At 40.9% G+C, this 19,916-nt stretch overlaps 1 protein-coding gene across 1 annotated transcript; it reads left to right on the plus strand.

The window, feature by feature from the left end:
- The first annotated feature begins 9,777 nt into the window (after positions 1-9,777).
- LOC134022213 (cytosolic phospholipase A2 zeta-like) lies at positions 9,778-18,323 on the plus strand. The gene is made up of 20 exons (XM_062463548.1): positions 9,778-9,857; positions 10,709-10,787; positions 11,139-11,275; positions 11,670-11,804; positions 12,004-12,044; positions 12,133-12,175; positions 12,400-12,445; positions 12,527-12,663; positions 12,824-12,922; positions 13,042-13,076; positions 13,171-13,309; positions 13,480-13,616; positions 14,171-14,393; positions 14,599-14,716; positions 14,897-15,034; positions 15,109-15,216; positions 15,434-15,613; positions 15,783-15,955; positions 16,157-16,343; positions 16,454-18,323. The coding sequence occupies exons 1-20, from the start codon at positions 9,849-9,851 to the stop codon at positions 16,708-16,710; spliced, it is 2,421 nt and encodes an 806-aa protein (XP_062319532.1). The 5' UTR covers positions 9,778-9,848; the 3' UTR covers positions 16,711-18,323.
- The last annotated feature ends 1,593 nt before the right edge of the window (positions 18,324-19,916 follow it).

Raw genomic sequence — 19,916 nt, forward strand, 5'->3', positions numbered from 1 at the left:
AATACATAAATGTATTCATTGTTATCCAGTGAAATTAGGGATTTATATTAGCAAGGGGGTTTAGCACTTTTGCAAGGCACTGTATTCATGTCACTTTCTCATTGGGGGCTGAGCACCCCTAAAGGTCTGATCCTAGAATCGCCTCTGTTAGGTTATATCAGATAAATGTTTTACATGCAAAGTTACAAAGACTTGCGTATGACATTTCACAAACTTCTAAATTAATGGAATCCCCTTGGGGCTGCTTCTGCTCAGTTATCCCTTACTTCTCAGTGTGAGAAATAATAGGTGTGCTGTGTGAGCATGTAAACTGGTTGAAATGCGTGTCTCACAGTGAATCTCTATCTCTCTCTCTCTCTCCTGCTGCACGCCACAACGTAAATGGAGATTGCAACAGTATAGAAAGTCGCCAGATACAATTTTTTGACTCGAGGGAAGGTGAAAGGTCGCTAAATAAGCAATTAATAATGTAGGAAACAGACGAAAATTGCAGGCCACATTATAATTTGCATGAATGTATCAGAGCATTGGCAATTTGGTCAAAAGAATGAGAAATTGCTTTTATGATCTGCATGAGTGACTAGATGATGTGGAGGTTGAACAAGTACTTTAGATCATTTCAAATGTGATCTGCGAAATGTAGATACCAAAGCCACTGAGAAAAACTGTCATCACCAGCTGCATCACTGGCAATACACAATTCATCTATAATTCCAGAAGTCTGTGTGTCACGACACTAGTTCATTTTCCAATAGAGTAAAAGAGGCCTGATATTCACCTGGAGTCTATGTTGAAGACTTGAGTCTCCTTCACTCCAGGTGTGAGATTGTTGATGCCAAATGTGTCTATGTGAGTGACACATAGACTAAAATAGTCAAGACAAACTTACAGGCGACACGCCCCCCCAGTCTCAAGCAGAGAAGACTGCTGATTTTTTCACGATTTCAAAGCCTAATTTAACATACTTGTCGGTGTTATTTTTTCATTCGAATTTGGATGGGTAGTTAATAACACATTATTATGTGGTGCGCCTTATACACGATGCGGTTTATTTTCCGAAAAATACGGTAATCAGATAGACGAGAGATCGGTTCCAAATTTAGCCTAACATTGTGTTTACATCTGTGTTAGTAGGTATAATAAACTAGAGAGGGTACAATTTCTGGGGAAATTGTAGGGTGTGCTTGCTTGCGTCGGTTGCACAGGGGTCCGTTTTTGAATGACATTTTTACAACTGATATTTCTGTATACTTTATATAAAAATGCATACTTATTATTTATAAAGATTACATAGATTTAAAATATTTTTTTTTTGCTGCTCATTTACAACGGAAAATACGAGTGAAGTGTAGAATGAAATAGATGTCTTATTTCACCTGCAAGAGGCAGCCTCATCGTTGAATCAAAACGAATAAATTTGGCAGACCGGTGTAAAAATTGACCTAATCTCTATGACTTAAACGTCCTTTTAAGTTTTTCCCTTCTCGTGATATTTTAAGGAATTTAGCCTACTCATATTGCATTCATTCATGAATAAAGAACCCCCTTTGAAGATTATTCTACGACGTTACCGGCAGTAGAAGATGGAATCGCGATTCAAACAGTACCATCTGCTAACTGAAAATATGCCCCCAAAAACGTAAATAAGCTTGACATTTATTTAGTGGAAAATCGCTTTCATAAAAAGCTCGCTGGTAGCGATCATTGTCAGTAACAACGCCAAGTGTGATATAGCCCTGTGTGGAGAAGCTGCCCCGGTAAATTGTACTACGGTACAGTACTAGACTACTGCTGTGTTCGTCTTGGTAGCGATTGCGTTGGTTGAATTGGATTTAACGTTCCGTCGTACGGTTTAGGCTGAAATGAATTATTTTCATGAACAGATTGACAAAGTTTAGGCTGTGGCAATGAAGTTAAGGTTAGTAGTTAGATAGATTTTTGATTTAAGTAAGGGGAGTGCCGAACATGTTCTGTCGCCGTTTGACTTCCTACAGCTGTAGCGTAGATGTTTTTGTAGTGGCTACAGCGTTTCAGTGAGCAACACTGGTTTGAAACCAGAGGTAATGATAATTTCACCCACAAATCGTTTACTTGTAATGTAATGTCATAATAAATCCTACAACGAAAATGTATTTGTGAGGAATGTTTATTTTAACGATTGAAAACAGATGCATCATAGACCACTGTAGTATGTGTTGCCCGGGCAACAGAGGCTAATGTCATGATGCTAATACTTCAGTGACATAGTAGACTACTGTTTCCGAAAGTAGATGTACTTCCTTAATAAAATCAGCTTATATTGTACATTACACGTCACAATTGTGTGTCATATCAGAAAGTAAAATGAGTAAATAGTTATCACCCTGGCCTCTTTGCTTGTGGCGTTTCTGAAGCTGCCTTGCAGTAAAGCAGTTAGCTTAGCTATCCCTCAAGTTAACAAGCTGCTAAACTAATGTTCTGCTACAGGTAGTCACGTGAGTTTTCGTGACGTTAGTGACGTATGTAGCGTCATTGACTGTGGCTAGCAAGTTAGCCACCGTTAGCTTCACTTTTCGCCACAAAAACTTAATTTCCACTTAAACCATGCAATGGAACGTAAATCCCAATAGAAGCAACTCAATCGCTACCAAGACGAAACTTTTGACACCTAGGTTGTCTATGTAGGCCAAATATTGACTGAGTTTTAGGGGGGCAAAAAGAATAATAAAAATAATAATATATATGTGAGAGAACAAAGGTTGTGCCCTTGCCGAAGGCAAAGCACACCCAATAATACATGCACTGTGTACTAGCTTGTACACTGACATTCTAAAATTATATATTTATTGTTTCTTATCACACAGATTTAATTTGGTCTTGTTTAGGCCAATTCCAAAACTTTTCTTTGCTATTAGTTAACATAATATATATTAACATAAATATTATACTGTAAATTTGTAATGTGGTTGGGCACCAAGTTATTTATATTTTACAAGTCCATTTCTGCTTGATTTCTGCTACCTGTCAAGTCAAATTTCAGTGTTTTTTTGGGTGTGTAATTTCACACCCAAAATGCACTGTGTTATTTCTGTAACACAGAAATGCTATTATAAGTCCCTGGTGCTTGAGCTTGTTTTCCTAAAAATATTATGGATGTTCCAGCACTTATAGACCCAGATTATACTGTATATATTAATGAAAACAGTGACCCAAGACTCTGGACTATGGACCCCCTGAAGTAGCCATGGCCACCCCTTGGCCACCCCATGTATAAAACTCTAGTTCCGCCACTGCTCTATTTACCAGTCGATCTACGTTCCTACCCTCACCTATGGTCACGAACTGTGGGTAGTGACCGAAAGAACGAGATCGCGAATACAAGCGGCCGAAATGAGCTTTCTCCGCAAGGTGTCCGGGCTCTCCCTTAGAGATAGGGTGAGAAGCTCGGTCATCCGGGAGGGGCTCAGAGTAGAACCGCTGCTCCTCCACGTCGAGAGGAGCCAGCTGAGGTGGCTGGGGCATCTGATCAGGATGCCTCCTGGACGCCTCCCTGGTGAGGTGTTCTGGGCACGTCCCACTGGGAAGAGGCCCCGGGGAAGACCCAGGACACGCTGGAGAGACTATGTCTCTCGGCTGGCCTGGGAACGCCTCGGGGTCGCCCAGGAAGAGCTGGTGGAAGTGGCCGGGGAGAGGGAAGTCTGGGCCTCCCTGCTTAGGTTGCTGCCCCCGCGACCCGACCCCCGGACAAGCGGCAGATAACGAACGAACAAAACCCCCCAAAAGGTTTTTAAACCACCACACAATAATATGGTATCGAGCCTTTCATTGTATAAATACTTTGGATAGTTGAAAGTTATTTCACTTTTTTTAGTTATTACTTTGTAGTTAAAACGTAGATTTTAGGTCAGACCAAATAATACGAGTGAGATTAGGGTTAGACTAACCTGGGGCCTGTACTACGAATCAAGATCAACATGCTCTGGATTACTTTCAGTTCCCCGGCTTCATGAACCCTAACAACCGCAATCACGATAAGCGGTATCACGACGGTGGTTATCAACTCTCTAACTCAAAAGCTCAGGCAGATTACCAACTTCAAGCCCAGAGACCCCCACTCCACTAACGACTCTCGCCTCGCTGTAGGCTGCACTGGGTTGATATCATGGGACAGTCGTAAATCTGTCCCATGATATCTGGGCCTTGTAGTCCATGATATCTGGGCCTTGTAGTTTTCTATGGAAGAAACATACACACCATCTTCTCTCGCCCTCAGCCCCTAAATATTATTTGCACTTTTGGGCTTATTATCTTCTACATATTAGTGGCAATACTCATCAGTCAACAGCTTTGCATCTGGTTTTCAGTAATATAGCATATAAAGGTAAAAAAATGATTAAGAGGTTCATTTTCAATCATATAATCCATAATCGTTACCCATGTTCATAATTACAACAGTGTGATGTTTTTTCCAAAACACCTGGTGTAGCCAGAACAACCTAGAGCTCAATGCTCTTAAGACTCACCCCCTTCACCCTGTGCGATTCCCCGGTGTACACTGTGGAGTCTTTCTGCTTCCTGGGCACTATCCTCTCCCAGGACCTCAAGTGGGAACTGAACATCAGCTCCCTCACCAAGAAAGCACAACAGAGGACGTACTTCCTACGGCAGCTGAAGAAATTCAACCTGCCAAAGACAATGATGGTACACTTCTACACAGCCATCATTGAGAACATCCTCACCTCCTCCATCACCATCTGGTACGCTACTGCCAAAGACAAGAGCAGACTGCAGCGCATCAGCCGCATCTGCCTACACTCGAGGACCTGCACACCTCGAGGACCCTGAGGCGAGCAAGGAAGATTGTGGACACTCTGTTTCAGCCACTCCCCTCCGGCAGAAGGCTGCGGTCCATCAGGACCAAAACCTCACGCCACAAGAACAGTTTCTTTCCATCTGCCACTGGCCTCTTCAACAAGGCCAAGGACTCCCATTGACATTCATTCACTTATTTAACTATTATAAGTCCATCTAATGGCAATTCAGTATGCATAAGCCACTTTATCTCAGTATCCGATTGCACTATGTTGACCATTCACACTGCTCATTATTCTTATTTTTATATACATTTTATTTTATATTTAAATTGTTGTATTCTTAGATTGTTTAGTTCTTAGAAATAGTTAAACTTTTGTACTTTTACTTAATTTAAGATGTTTAGTGTTTTGCACCTCCCTGCCACAGTAAATTCTGTGTTTGTATAACATACATGGCGAATAAACCGAATTCTGATTCTGATTCATGCCGCCCTAGGCAGCTGCCTATGTCGCTTATAGGAAGGACCGCCACTGGGTAGGCCTCAAGAGGGAATCAAACCCAGAGCCTTCTTGCTGTGAGGCAACAGCATAAACCACGGTTTTCCACCACAGAAGTTACAGTAGTACCGTAACTTTAATGGAACCCATCCAAAAGACACATTGATACCAAGGAAAAGGGAAAGTTCACACGAGAACCTCCCCTTTCCATGAAACCATGACATGGCTTGGGGGTGTTGTATACCAAATACCACACCCTCTTTTGGTTTATTGCTTCTTCACTGGAACTATTTTTTAGAGAAACATGTCCTGAAGTGTTGCCATCGAGGCCATCCAGTAGTTACAATTTTTCACAATTGTTAACACGTTTCTCAAAACAATAACGGCTTTCTCAAAACTGCACACACAAAACTGAAAACCTCACAAACAAAATGCTAAACCTGACACTCCATTTGCAAGATGACTCTTTGCCATCACATCTCTTAACTGTTCACAAAATGGAACTCGTGTTTTCATTTGACACACACATACCATTCATAGAGTACACACAACTAAGCATTTGTCTGCACACTACTAAGCACAGCACACTGAAGTGCAAAATTGAAAATACAATTATAGAAATGGAACACACCATATGAATTACAATGACTTTGGAGAATGAGCCATTTCTCCTTTTGTAAAACGTCTCAGTGTAGGCCTAATTTTTTTTATAGTCAAACATAAAACAGCACACAAATATGCAGCAAAAAAGTTTTATTTCGGTACACACAGAAGAGAACAATACAGTACTGTAAACTGGCCTGCTCAACCCCCCCCTACCCCCTTCACAAAAATGAATTAGGCATCATGCCTCTGGTTCCTGTCTGGCCAGAGGGCCTCATCCACACTCCTTGATGCGGTCTGTGTTCCGGTTGAATGGGACCCTGTACACCTGTTTCATCCGCATGGTATTCCTGCGAAGAATACGGTCCAATGTAGAGAGGCTGACGGTCTGGACGTTTCTGAATGTAGCATGGTCAGCCAGGATCCCAGTTTGTATTTGTCAGAGTGTGATAGCGTTGTTCTCACAAACCATATTTACAATTTCAATCTCCTGTTCGGCTGTGAAAGTGTGTGTTCTTCCTCCCGGTGTGGTTCTCTTTCAGTCCTGCAAAATACAAATACTATGACCACACTGTATTCTATTGATATGCAGTATTACAGTACACAAGGCAAATAGATTTCATACCTGTTCTCCATCCTGAAGGTTCTAATGACGGCAGCAACTGTGAAGCGGTTGAGATTTGGTTGAACCCTCTGGCCAGCCTCCCTCATGCTCAAACCATGGTTTAGCACATGGTCTACCACAGTGGCCTGAATCTCATTAGAGATGACCGTTCTCCTTTCTATTTCTCCTCTTCCTTCTTCTCCTTGTCCTTCTCTTCCTCTTCCTCCTCCTTGTCCTCCTCCTTCTTCTTCTCTTCATCCTTGTCCTCTTCCTCCTACTCTTCCTCCTCTTCCTTCTCTTTGTCCTCTACCTGCTACTCCTGCTACTCCTCCACCCTCTTGTCCCCCTCCTTCTTGTCCTCCTCCTCTCGCTCTCACCCCTCTCCTTCTCTGGTTGTCGATCTCTTCAAAGTTCTCCATTGTTCACCAAACAAAACAGAGGCTCAAGGTGCTTTTATGCTGCAGTCCTGATTGCAAATTGCTCAACAGACCTGAAAGTGTAGAGATTTGAATATTTGTGTGTTGAAGGTTGATGCTTTGAGATTTTACTTGAGAAGTGTGTGCAACAACTGCACATTCTTTGTAGTGTTTGACAACAAGGTGATGTGTAATTGACATCAGAATGTAAAGAAGGAAAGTCAGAATCTAATGCAGATAAGAGACTGTGAAGTAGTGCCAAATTGGGTCGAGCGATTGGTACATGAAGTGAAGGTTGTGCAAATTGTGCCGAATTTGCGCTTTTTGTGTGTTAACAACTGAGAAAAACTGTAAAGAGTTTCTAACTTGTAATGGAAAGTATCTGCCACCTAGCTACATCTGTGATGTCACCCTGTTTGTTCTGCAACTCATTCACTGTTTGAGTTAAAGGTTTGGACAGACCTGGCTCGATATCAACCATTGTTGGATTCCAGCTAAGTCAAGCCCCTAGCCACGATGATTGATGTCTCATAAAAACAGAAATGTGTTGCAAGATAACCGGTCTCTTATTACTTGCCTATCAGTTATAACATTCCTCCTAATCCTGAGGCAAAGTTCATGGTAAGAGCACTTGTTCCATAACTTTCCATTTAGATGGATACTATGTTTTCCCTATCGTCAAACCTCCTGTCAAGGATCCACTTTCAGTAGCTCTTTTACGTAATCACTGAAATATAGGGCTTTAAAAGTGACCCCTGGCAACAACAAAAAAACAATTTGGTGGCACATAGTCCTGGTTTAGCACAAACAATATTAGGGTACAGACCCACTTGTGCATTTGTTTATCCTCAAACTTAAAAGATGATCATTTGCTCTGTATAAGACATGGTCTAAACAGACCCCGCTATCAAATTAAGGTTAGGGGTTTGTTGTCCTTCGTGGTACATGTCCGTGGCTTGGCCTGTCGAATATTTTGGATCAAACACAGGCGTCAGGTGTATAAGCACTAAAGTTCTTACAGTTTTTCTCAATTGCTAAAACACTAAAACCCATTGGCTGAACAAAGTTCTGTTGCCTGAATTCATGTAGCTAATTGTGCCTGTCTGTTGTCAATACCTTACAGTTTTTTCCAATTGCTTACGTAAGCACAATTTTGAAAACAGGGCTCACTTTGTCAAAAGACAACACATGATTCACACAACTAGACACACAAGTAGCAGAACACCTCCAATCTTTTGCAAAATGAAACACTTCGTTCAAAATTATACAATCATGTATAAAAACCCATTTCTGTCACCGTATGCCACACACATGGTTCATAAAATTGGACTCGTGTTTTACAGTGAAAAATGTAAAACACTTTTACACTAACTATTCTTTTCTAATGATAGAACCTGCTTGATTTTGTCAGAGATATTGTTCCAGTAGAGTACGTACAAGTACATGAATATGTTGACCAAACACAACCAACAAGACCAGTACTGCACACTGCTGAAAATATTTACTGTATTTTTCCACATTGTCTACGTAAAGGTTGCATTTTGTGCAGAAAATCAGAACATATTTCAAATCAAGCATTTTGTGCAGAAAATCAGAACATATTTCAAATCAAATACTGTAGTAGGCTACATAGTAGTCTGTAAACACACTACATACATTTGTGGAGACAAAAGAAATAATACAGCAAATGAAATACAGTACATTATTTCAATCGTGGACTGCAGTGAATATGTACAAAAAAAGTACTGATGTAGTGCATATAGCTATAGCTACATGTAGCTACATTTTACTGTACTGTAGACAGTACAGAATAGTAGTTTTCACCTGTGCTCTTGTCGAAATGTCCAAATTACTGTTGCAACAGTATATCTGCTGAGGTTGGGCTGAACTCTCGGTCCAGCCTCTCTCAATGTTGCCCCATGGTTCACAACATGGTCAACCAATGTTCAATGTTGTTTGAATTTCATTAGATACTGTAAATTTGTCCCTATTCTTCCACGGCCTCCAGGTCTACCTCTCCCTACCTTCCTCCACGGGCCCCCCCTCTCATCCTACCTCTTCCTCTACCTGCAACATTGCTCTCCATTTTTGATGAGGACAGGTACACTGACCTGTTGCCTTTTTATAGTGCTTACACCTGATTGGTATGTTTACAGTTTAGCACTTTAGTGCTTGTACACCTGACGCCCGTGTTTGATCCATCTGTTCACATGTGTGGCATTTTACAAGGCAGTGTCTAAAAAAGGCAATGAAGTGACATAATCTTACATTTCTGTGTCTAATGTAGAAAATTGTGTTTAGTGATTTGCAAAACACTGTGTTGTATTTTGCAAATAGTGTGAGGATGAGAATGTGCTTATAGTTGTGCAGGTCTGGCCTTCTGTTGTGCTCCTTGAGTGTCAGATTTCACTAACTGTGTGTTATTTTACATTTTTGTGTCTAAGCAATCGGAAAAAACTGTAAATAATTCATATGGCCTTACCTCTAAGCCACATAGAGGCTCAACAGCGCTACCTTGAAGTGTTCATTTTCCAAATTTAAAATGTGTCTTGTACTCCAATGTATGCTGCTACCGGGCTGAAAATGTGCATGTTGCTCCATTGTGAGACATTCCATGCAGAGTGTGACAATAACATAAAAAAATTGAATATAATTCTTTTTACAGTTCATTATGCAAACGTATGAAAAAAAGACATGCCAAAGTTTACTTTTGTAGTGCTGATTATATATAACTTTTATTGATCTATAATAAATTTACATTCTATATTTCTGATCAATCTGATATAAAATTGATACAGCCGTCTCTAACAACTGAAATATTTACGCCCCTTTTTTAACTAGACCACACCTTCAGCCAGTAAACAAGATATAACCTACAGGTCTGTGCACGAACTGATAGATCTGCAAGAGCTTGGTGACTGAAAAGGAGGAATCATGCAAAACGTAGGTTCTTCGTCAGACAGACAGTCTGTTACTGTGTAGTACAGAGTGGACCCAAACACAGCACAGATACAATTAGGTGATTTATTGGGGTGTAGTCTTGAGTTGTAGTCTCGCGTTGTGAACCAGCGGGTTGCAGGCAGACAGGTACTGGGTACACGGATGACAATCCTGGGCACAAAGAAAACCGGTTTTGTAGAAGGCAAGTAAATCAAGCAATGCTTGAGGGTCAAAAGCGCATACTACCTCAGTAGATGTGACAAAGATCTGACGAGGGGTGGTTGGAAAGCCAGGTTGAAGTATTGCAGGATTATGAGGTGCAGGGCAGCAGGTGTGGAGGGTCTAGGTAGGATGTGTGAAAGAAATTTTGGGCCTATGTACAATGAATGTGTTTTAGGATAAGTTTACAGTTGGTTAAGATACAATGTGACACAGGAGAACCAGCAGGGGTGTAAAAGGGACAGGGACCAGGCCGTGGCTGTGGCCATAACACAGTCAGAGAGAATACGTTGTTTTAGTAATACAGGGAACAGAAGAATGAATGGTTTTCTGAGTGAGCGTTTTGGTTTTGTTGATGAGTTTGGCTGTGGTTGCATTTGAACTCTTATCTACCAAATGTATTTCAATGTTGTATTTATACTGTTATCTATTAAACTTGTTTCAATGCTGGGAAAAATCTTAAAACTAAAAAGTAGGATATGGTTTACATCCAGCACTTGCAAATGATGATGATTGACAAAGTATGATACACACTATTGGCATTGATAGACTTTCTTTCAGCCCTCATTTGTATATATTACTGGAAGTTTAATGGTATTCTTGAATATTCTGTAACCTTTTTTTTGCCTCAACAGAAAGAGAGTCCTACAGGGTCCTACTCAAATCTGAAGGTTACTGTTCTTAGAGCAAAAACCAGCTACTCCCGTGATTATTGTGAGTGTCCTCTAAACATTCACAAATGTTTAAGATAACTAAATAAAGGAATATTATTATCGTCAAACTACATTAAACTTGGGGGAATTCTAAACAGAATGGATGGTTATGAGCATGAAGGCATGTTGGCACAGAATTGACTGTTGACTCTTATGGATTGTTGTTGTAGTATTAATTGTATTACTGCTCAGTTTATGGGCAGGGTTCCCAATTATCTTATTGTGCATATATATCATATAGATGAATAACATGCTTTTTGTAAGTGAAGAAATCCATTCTTATCCCTGTTGTTTGCTGCTACAATCTCTCCATATATCAATCCATAATGGCTTCTCTCGTGTTTATGTATAGGGTCTGAGTCAGACTGCTATGTCACATTACATATCCCCACGGCCTCTACGAAGATTCACCGTACCAAGACTGTCGACAATAGCAGCTCCCCAGAGTGGAATGAAACTTTCAACTTTAGGGTCCAGTCTTCTGTAAAGGTAAGTCATGTTATCCTTTTTGGTCAAGCAGCAGTCAGAGCATGATTCTATGATCATACAACATCTGATAAGACACAGTCAACAAAAGAAAGATCAGTAAAGTGTTCTTACCATAACTGATCATTCAAACTCACATGGTACATGATATTTAACACCATGTGAAGGCCAGTTGGTATAAAAAAACCTGTTATAAGTTATTCTGTAATGTGATGTTATGCCTGAAAAATCCCGACCCAATCCCGGATAAGCGGTTGACGATGGATGGATGTTAATTACTTGACTATAAGTTTTACTAGTTAGGCTAGTTTCTATAAATTAGGCCTATCCCATTATTATTTGGAAATTAATAAAAACATATGGAAATAATAACATAAATCATTATTTTTGTTTTCAGAACGTCCTGGAGATTAGACTGTATGATGAGGACACTTTCATAGATGGTGATGACTTGTGTTCAGTTGTGTTATTTGACATCAACAACCTCGTACCAGGAGTGAAGGAGACTAAAGTCTTCAACAGAGACTCACAGGTGAATAATAGGCCTTTCTGAAACTTTCAGGATTTTTCTAGACCTTGGAGTATTTAGTAGCATATAACTTAATTGTATGGAATTAAAGTATGTATTCTCACATACTGTATTTAACTCAAATAAACTTAATTAAAAAGATGAAATCGATATTTGGATGTACTGTATTCTTAGTCTGGGTTGGATGCTCTATTTCTTTCAGACGAATGATGAACTGTGGATGGAATTTCAGCTGCTTGAGTGGTATGTGGCACACTGACTAAATGATGCAATATGGCAAGATTCATGCAAAAATCCATTACAAGATATTTATTTTTCTTTTTTTGTGCAGTGGTGATCCTCCTTGTAAATATATTTCAAACGGAGTCCTAATGGTAAGTATTGTGGCATGCTAATGACCTGATCAGTTTGTGACACTGTATTTTAGTATGTTAACAGTACCACATTTTATATTAATATGTTTTAGAAAATGTTATCACTGTAATCATTAAACTCTTGTTAGTTTTTTGTTTGTAATTTTTTTTGTACATCTGCTAACCCAGGAGCTGATCGGTGCTATAGTTATTTTATCAGTAATTTGCTAAATGTTGTATCCTAGGCTGCCCCATTCACTGCTGTGGATGTTAGTTTGAGCGACAAAAACTGTGAGTAGAGGGTCAAAGTTGCAACATTTCTGTCAGTCAATTAGTTGTTCTTGGTTCTGTAACAGTCTTGTGTTTTTACAGTGAAACCGGACATGATTTTAAGACTAACAGGAGCATATAATGAAAATCAAAAGGTGGCCAGTTCAGAACAAATAACAGAACTTTCAAAAACCTTGCGGTTCTATGTGAACAGATATCTGGAGACAGAACTCATGATAGTGAGTTTACTTTTTCTATCTTTCATCTGCCTACTCATCAGCTACAACATGAACTACAATTAGTTGTACAGGAAATGTTACATCTGGATGAGAATCTGGATTGCATTTAGTTTAAATATATGTTGTTCATATATGTTTTGTGATGATCTGTTCTCCCCAGAATCAGCTGGACAGCTCGAGTGGCAGTTCAGCAAATGCTGTTCAGCTTAAGGAATTGCCAGCTAAAGACCAAGTTAACATGTCTATTCCCTTTGGAGAGGTACAGTAGGTACTATACAAGTACTGGAAAGTTGTGTAGGGCTTAGAGGGATGCAAACAAAAGCATGTGACTTTTACATTCCAATTCCTCTCCTTGACACTGAATGTTTTCCAACACAGGAAAAGCTGGACTTACATTTGAAAATGGAGGACTGGTAAATGTGCATTGCATGCATTAGTGTCAATGTTTCCCATTCAATATATTATAAATTAGTATGCTTATGTGTACACACAATATATTATTTACAGCCCAAAGAAAGATTTTCAAGTTCGTTTGGATTTCAACCTTTCACCCCAAGAGAAGAAGTTCCTGGAGCAGAGAAGAGTGGTGGTGGATCAGGCCTTAAAGAAAGTGTTGAAGCTTAACTCTGCCCGTACACTCAAAAAGGTACTCTGAAAATACATTTCCTGTGAGGTCACATTAACTTTATTTAGAAACTGTAACGATGACAACAATATGCAGTTAAAAGTCTATCAGATGTTCTTTAAGTCTATGTCTACTACTGCGTCTCTGGCCCAACGACCACCCAAGTGCTGCTCATTTATTTTCCTCCCTAGGTACCTGTAATAGCTGTTGTGGCCTCAGGGGGCGGGACTAGAGCTATGACTGGCATGTATGGGAGCCTGAGGGGCCTACAGAGAATTGGCCTTCTGGACACTGTGACTTATATTACTGGAGTGTCTGGTTCTACCTGGTGAGTATGGGTATTATCACTCTTTTAGTGCTCCCGTAAGTGTCAAAACAATTAACCACAGAGCCATATTACTGTTTCTGGGCCCTTTTTACACTTCAAATTTGACAATCCTTGAAAGGCCTAGTGGCAAGTTAGTTAGGCTGGTGATGACACAGGAACTACCTTACATTTCTTCCTTTCCCCTGGCTCTGTCGTAAATGCCATTCATCAAGATTATGCTAGCATGACTAGCAGATTACTTCCCCACTTTAGTTCTATGGAGGGTCATTTATATTTATCTTAAAGTAAAAGTAAAGTGAAGTAAAACACTAAGTAAATTCTAAATTAGCTGTGATTTGTGTGTGTAAAACAGTTACCCCAAATGCTACATATTTTAAGATAAATCTAACATGAAAACAACTTAACAGTCAGTGGTGGAGTTACAGTGTAAAGTTGTACGGGCTTTGCGCTTCTGATATGGCAGAAATATTACCACTTTTGGGAATTTTGATTGGAAGTGTCTACCAAACCACAAAGCATAACTATGGCGCATCCATAAAATTCCTTTTTGACAGGGCCATGGCCAAATTAAACGAGCAAGATGATTGGTCCCATTGTGACATGGAAAAGGCAATTGCTGAACTGGAGAAGGAGATCACAAAGAGTGCTCTTAGTGCCTTCGCCGTGGAGAAACTGCAGTACTACCACACTGAAACTGGAAAGAGAGAGCAGGAGGGACACCCGGTGTCACTCATAGACATGTGGGGATTGGTCATTGAGGAGCTGACCCATGGGAAGGTATAGTACACTCATGATACTACACAACACCTCTGTGTTACAGTGCAAATCAGAAGTAAAAGTTATATAATTGCGTGGACATGGAAACGTCATTGTCGTGCATCTATGCTGGACCCCACTATGTACAAAAATCATTGTTCAAGCGTCCCTTGAATTTTTGGCAGCCTTAAGTATATGTGTTAATTACTCCACTGTTTGTTAAAAGAAAAACAGCCATACTCTGTCTGAGCAGCAGAGGGCAGTGTCAAAGGGCCAAAACCCCCTCCCCATCTACACTGCTGTCAATATGAAGGAAGGAAGGAAAGGCACTACAGCTGAGAAAGGTCATTAAAGCTTCTCTTCAGCTAAGGCAGCTTCTGGTTTCCTCTTGTTATAGGGTTTTGACTTCATTTAGTGTATCTAAGAAATATAGATATAGGACATTTCATATGTATATTAGATGTGATTTATGCTTCACATCTGTGTCTCATACCTTTCTATTTCATTTCTTCCTTTCCTGTCAGAATGGTGTGAGTTCACGCCATATGAAGTGGGGATCCCAAAGTATGGGGCTTTTGTCCGTGCTGAAGATTTTGGCAGTGAATTCTACCTAGGATACATGATCAAGAAGCTCCCAGAGACACGTCTCCCCTATCTGATAGGTGTGTTTGTGTACATCTAGGCATGTTTGCACGTGTGTATCACAGTATTTATCATCTTCTCTGTCCGTTGACAGGAATCTGGAGTAGTGTTTTCTCTTTGAACCTGACTCAGCTGTGGACAGCTTGCACTGGAATGCTACCTTCCTGGAGCCCATGGCTGGGGGAGAATGTGGGCAACATAGGTAACGACCTATTTCTCTGCAACACAGTGGTTAAATAGCAATAATGCAACAAAAAACGTTGTTTCATCCACACATTCTGCTTAGTTTAGAAGTATTTCCAAGGTGTGCATCCCCTTAGCTACACCACAGTCCTGATAGTGATTAGTGATTAGCCAGTGTTTGCTTCAATTAATTTCATCTGCTCTCCATCAACTTCTCCCAAACTTCTCCCACATAGAAGCAGACAGTGAGCCAATTACCCTGGACACATATCTCCTCACGCCGATCACCAGCACGGCTAGCGTGGTCTCCAGATTTTTCAAGAGCCGACCCGTCATCACTGAGATATACAACTTTATGCGTGGATTCTTCATGCATTCCAATTATAACAAAAACTCAAACTTTACCGCCTGGAAAGGTGACTTGCTGCACTGTTTCATAAACACTGTGAACATGCGTTTAAATACCTTAGTCTTTTGCTGTTTCTAATTCTGCAAAAAAATATTACATTCTGTTAAAGGGGATTTTACGGTTGGCTAAAACAGAATCTCGGACATAAAATGACTTTCTGGCCATTCCATGTTTAGATAGCCACCCTGATGCCTTCCCAAACAACCTAACACCAGCTGACTCCAAACTGCAACTAGTTGATGCTGGCCATGCAATAAACATTGGTTGCCCTCCAGTGTTGCGTCCCCAGAGGGGTGTAGATGTCATCCTGACTTTCAGCTACTCATGGGATCCGCAGGATGTTTTAGAGGTAAATAATAAGGGAGCAGCCATTTTTGAATTATGCAAAGGGTAATTATCAGAATTTTATAATTTAGCTGTTTGCATACTCTAGGTAGGAGGTAGTATTTCACTGGCTATGAACCCCTATCTGAAAGTGCTTGAATGATATGGTTATCCACTGCTACTATAAATCAGTAGTCCATATTAAGATGATTTTGTTCTATCTAAGGTTATAAAACTGACACAGGATTACTGTGAAGACCACAAGATACCCTTCCCCCACATTGACTTCAGCAAGCTCGAGGCTGAGCCTGTGAGAGAGCTCTACGTCTTTGAAGACAAAGAGAACCCAGAGGCTCCCATTCTGCTGCACATGCCCCTTGTCAATGTTTCTTATCGTGAGTTCAAGGCTCCTGGTAAGTGCTCTCTGAGGATGCCAGGACTGCATTCTGTGAAAGCTGTCATGCCCTTTGTTGTCTTCAAACAGTAAGACATCATTTGTATGTACTTTGATGATACTTGACAGGTCAACCACGGAAAGGTGAGGAGGAGATGGAGGCGGGGAAAGTTGATGTTAGCTCTGACTCTTCTCCCTACAAGACCTCCAACCTGACCTACTCTGTGAAGGACTACAGGTCACTGGTGGATCTCACCACCTACAATGTTGTCAACAACAAGGATGCGATCTTGAAGGCTCTTCGCAGTTCCCTAGAGAGGGCAGTCCCTGTGAAGGAAGAAGCCAGTCAGGATCAGGACAAGCCAGTAAAAAAATCAGTTCAGTGAGGGAAGTAGTATAATTCCTGTAGAACCATGTCTGTTTCACAAAAACATGGACATTTTAAAATAGTATTTTATAAGGATTTGGTTATTCCGCCAATAATTAAATTCAACATAGTTTGTAATAATGGGTGTCACCCTGCCCCCCACCTCTCATATGCTAAAATCCAGAGGTGGAAAAAGTACTAAAATATTATACTCAAGTAAAAGTACCAATACTTTGATAAAATATTACTCAAGTACAAGTGAAATTACCTATCTGAAAAATTACTCAATTAAAAGTAATAAATAGTTCATTTAAAATGTACTTTAAGTAAAAGTTACTTAGTTAAAAAACATTTTTTACCATCGAACGGGGCGGGGCGGGAGATCTCTCCTATGTAGTGAAAATGCCCTATCTACGTCATTTCGCCCCATCTACGTCAGATCACTGAATGTCTCCTCCTGCTGTACTGTTATTGTAGCTTACATCAGCTAGCTAGCTAGCTTCAGGATTTCTCCCACCACTAGTGATGGGCATTCCGGCTCTTTTTCGTGAGCCGGCTCGTATGGCTCAGCTCACCAAAAAGAGCCGGCTCTTTTGGCTCCCGAACGGCTCTTTAAAAAATACATGTTTTAACTATGAATTTGACTATGATGGGTGTGAAAACAATTTGAATTAAATTATGAAATGAAATCATACTCGACCGTAACCACATATCTTTAAAAATGCATTGATTTGTCATGGCTCTCCTCCGAGTTTTGACTGGCCCTCCCTCATGCAGGATTGACAGGAACAGAATGTGAGGATGATCGTGTGCGCCTTTAAGCCTACAAGTATTTTTTTGTTGTTCTTTGAATTAGTCAATTATTTTAAATACAATTAAAAGTCATTATTTCATAATCATTTAGTTTTTATAGGCTGTATTAATCTATTAAAAATAGAGTCGGTTCTTCAGATATGCGAGCCAGCTCCCGACGTTCACCTTCAAGAGCCGGCTCTTAGAGACGGATCGTTCGCGAACGACCCATCACTACCCACCACCCGCAACTGCATCTTCCCTGGATGCAAGAACTCCAGCTGCGCTGCAACGCCATTTAAGTTCCCTGTTGATAATGAAAGGAAAAATAGGTGGATAGATTTTGTGAAGAGCCACGCTCATGGAAAGCTTCGGATAAACTCCAACAGCCCCCTCTGCGCCACTGACCATTTCACGGCCGACAGTTTTAACATGGACCAGAGACAGACGGGGTTCACCAACACACGGCTTCTCTTGCAGCGCGGAGCCTTACCGAGCATCGCCCCCCCCGGCCGTTCATCCTCCGGTCGCACCTGGACCATCCACCGCCGCCTGCAGTTCATCACTCAGTTCTGTGTGCTTGTTATAATTATACTAGATAACTTTTCCAGAAGTATCTCTGCTATAATTAGTGCAAACCGCTAACTTGATATTAGGCTACTCGGTGTAGAATGATGGTATTTTGGTGAAATGGTAGCTAATGTGCTAGAAGTAGTTGGAGAGCTCACTGTCTGCTGTCTCTGCTGTAAATGTTTACTCTTGTGTTACAGATCAGGGGAATATTTCATTTATATGCATCTGTATGTTTCACTCATTGAACAAATAAATTCTAATTCTATACGGTTTTGTTCGGATTGACATAGCGTCCATTATCTGGGTCGGAAGTAGGCACTAGGCAGCGAGGGGCGGAGCTTCAGCTCCTTCAGGCGACACGCCCCCCCAGTCTCAAGCAGAGAAGACTGCTGATTTTTTCACGATTTCAAAGCCTATTTTAACATACTTGTCGGTGTTATTTTTTCATTCGAATTTGGATGGGTAGTTAATAACACATTATTCTGTGTTGTGGCGAACTTAAAACTCGTTTCCACGTCCACTTTACAGGATCTTTAAGGGCATTAGCAATACGCATTGTATGGAGTTCTATAGTTGTGTTCGTTCTGTTTTGAAATGTGTAATGCTATGGTCTTTAGATAATTTGAGTGTTCACCCTGATTGGGAATGTTGTCTAGTTAGATGGCAAGTAATCAATCGTAAGCAGTGGGCCGCTCAAAGTTAACCGGCGCAAAGGTAACGTTGTTTGCTTTCAAAGTGCGTTTTATATTCCAGTGCGGTTTATACTCCGCTTTACAAACACAAAGTGCTCATTCTGGTGGGGGTGTGGGGGGTGGGGGGGGGGGGGGGGGGGGGTGCGCCTTATACACGATGCGGCTTGTTTTCCGAAAAATACGGTAATCAGATAGACGAGAGATCGGTTACAAATTTAGCCTAACATTGTGTTTACATCTGTGTTAGTAGGTATAATAAATAATACATGCACTGTGTACTAGCTTGTACACTGACATTCTAAAATTATATATTTATTGTTTCTTATCACACAGATTTAATTTGGTCTTGTTTAGGCCAATTCCAAAACTTTTCTTTGCTATTAGTTAACATAATATATATTAACATAAATATTATACTGTAAATTTGTAATGTGGTTGGGCACCAAGTTATTTATATTTTACAAGTCCATTTCTGCTTGATTTCTGCTACCTGTCAAGTCAAATTTCAGTGTTTTTTTGGGTGTGTAATTTCACACCCAAAATGCACTGTGTTATTTCTGTAACACAGAAATGCTATTATAAGTCCCTGGTGCTTGAGCTTGTTTTCCAAAAAATATTATGGATGTTCCAGCACTTATAGACCCAGATTATACTGTATATATTAATGAAAACAGTGACCCAAGACTCTGGACTATGGACCCCCTGAAGTAGCCATGGCCACCCCTTGGCCACCCCATGTATAAAACTCTAGTTCCGCCACAGCTCTATTTACCAGTCGATCTACGTTCCTACCCTCACCTATGGTCACGAACTGTGGGTAGTGACCAAAAGAACGAGATCGCGAATACAAGCGGCCGAAATGAGCTTTCTCCGCAAGGTGTCCGGGCTCTCCCTTAGAGATAGGGTGAGAAGCTCGGTCATCCGGGAGGGGCTCAGAGTAGAACCGCTGCTCCTCCACGTCGAGAGGAGCCAGCTGAGGTGGCTCGGGCATCTGATCAGGATGCCTCCTGGATGCCTCCCTGGTGATGTGTTCTGGGCACGTCCCACTGGGAAGAGGCCCCGGGGAAGACCCAGGACACGCTGGAGAGACTATGTCTCTCGGCTGGCCTGGGAACGCCTCGGGGTCGCCCAGGAAGAGCTGGTGGAAGTGGCCGGGGAGAGGGAAGTC

Source organism: Osmerus eperlanus, chromosome 6 (genome assembly GCF_963692335.1).
Source record: "Osmerus eperlanus chromosome 6, fOsmEpe2.1, whole genome shotgun sequence".
NCBI classification, from domain to species: Eukaryota; Metazoa; Chordata; class Actinopteri; order Osmeriformes; family Osmeridae; genus Osmerus; species Osmerus eperlanus.

What these genes read in the sequence shown, in the direction of transcription:
- LOC134022213 (XM_062463548.1), top strand. An exon ending in CATTTGAAAATGGAGGACTG is followed by an intron (nt 13,077 to 13,170) that starts GTAAATGTGCAT and finishes TATTATTTACAG; the next exon opens with CCCAAAGAAAGATTTTCAAG. An exon ending in TCGTGAGTTCAAGGCTCCTG is followed by an intron (nt 16,344 to 16,453) that starts GTAAGTGCTCTC and finishes GATACTTGACAG; the next exon opens with GTCAACCACGGAAAGGTGAG.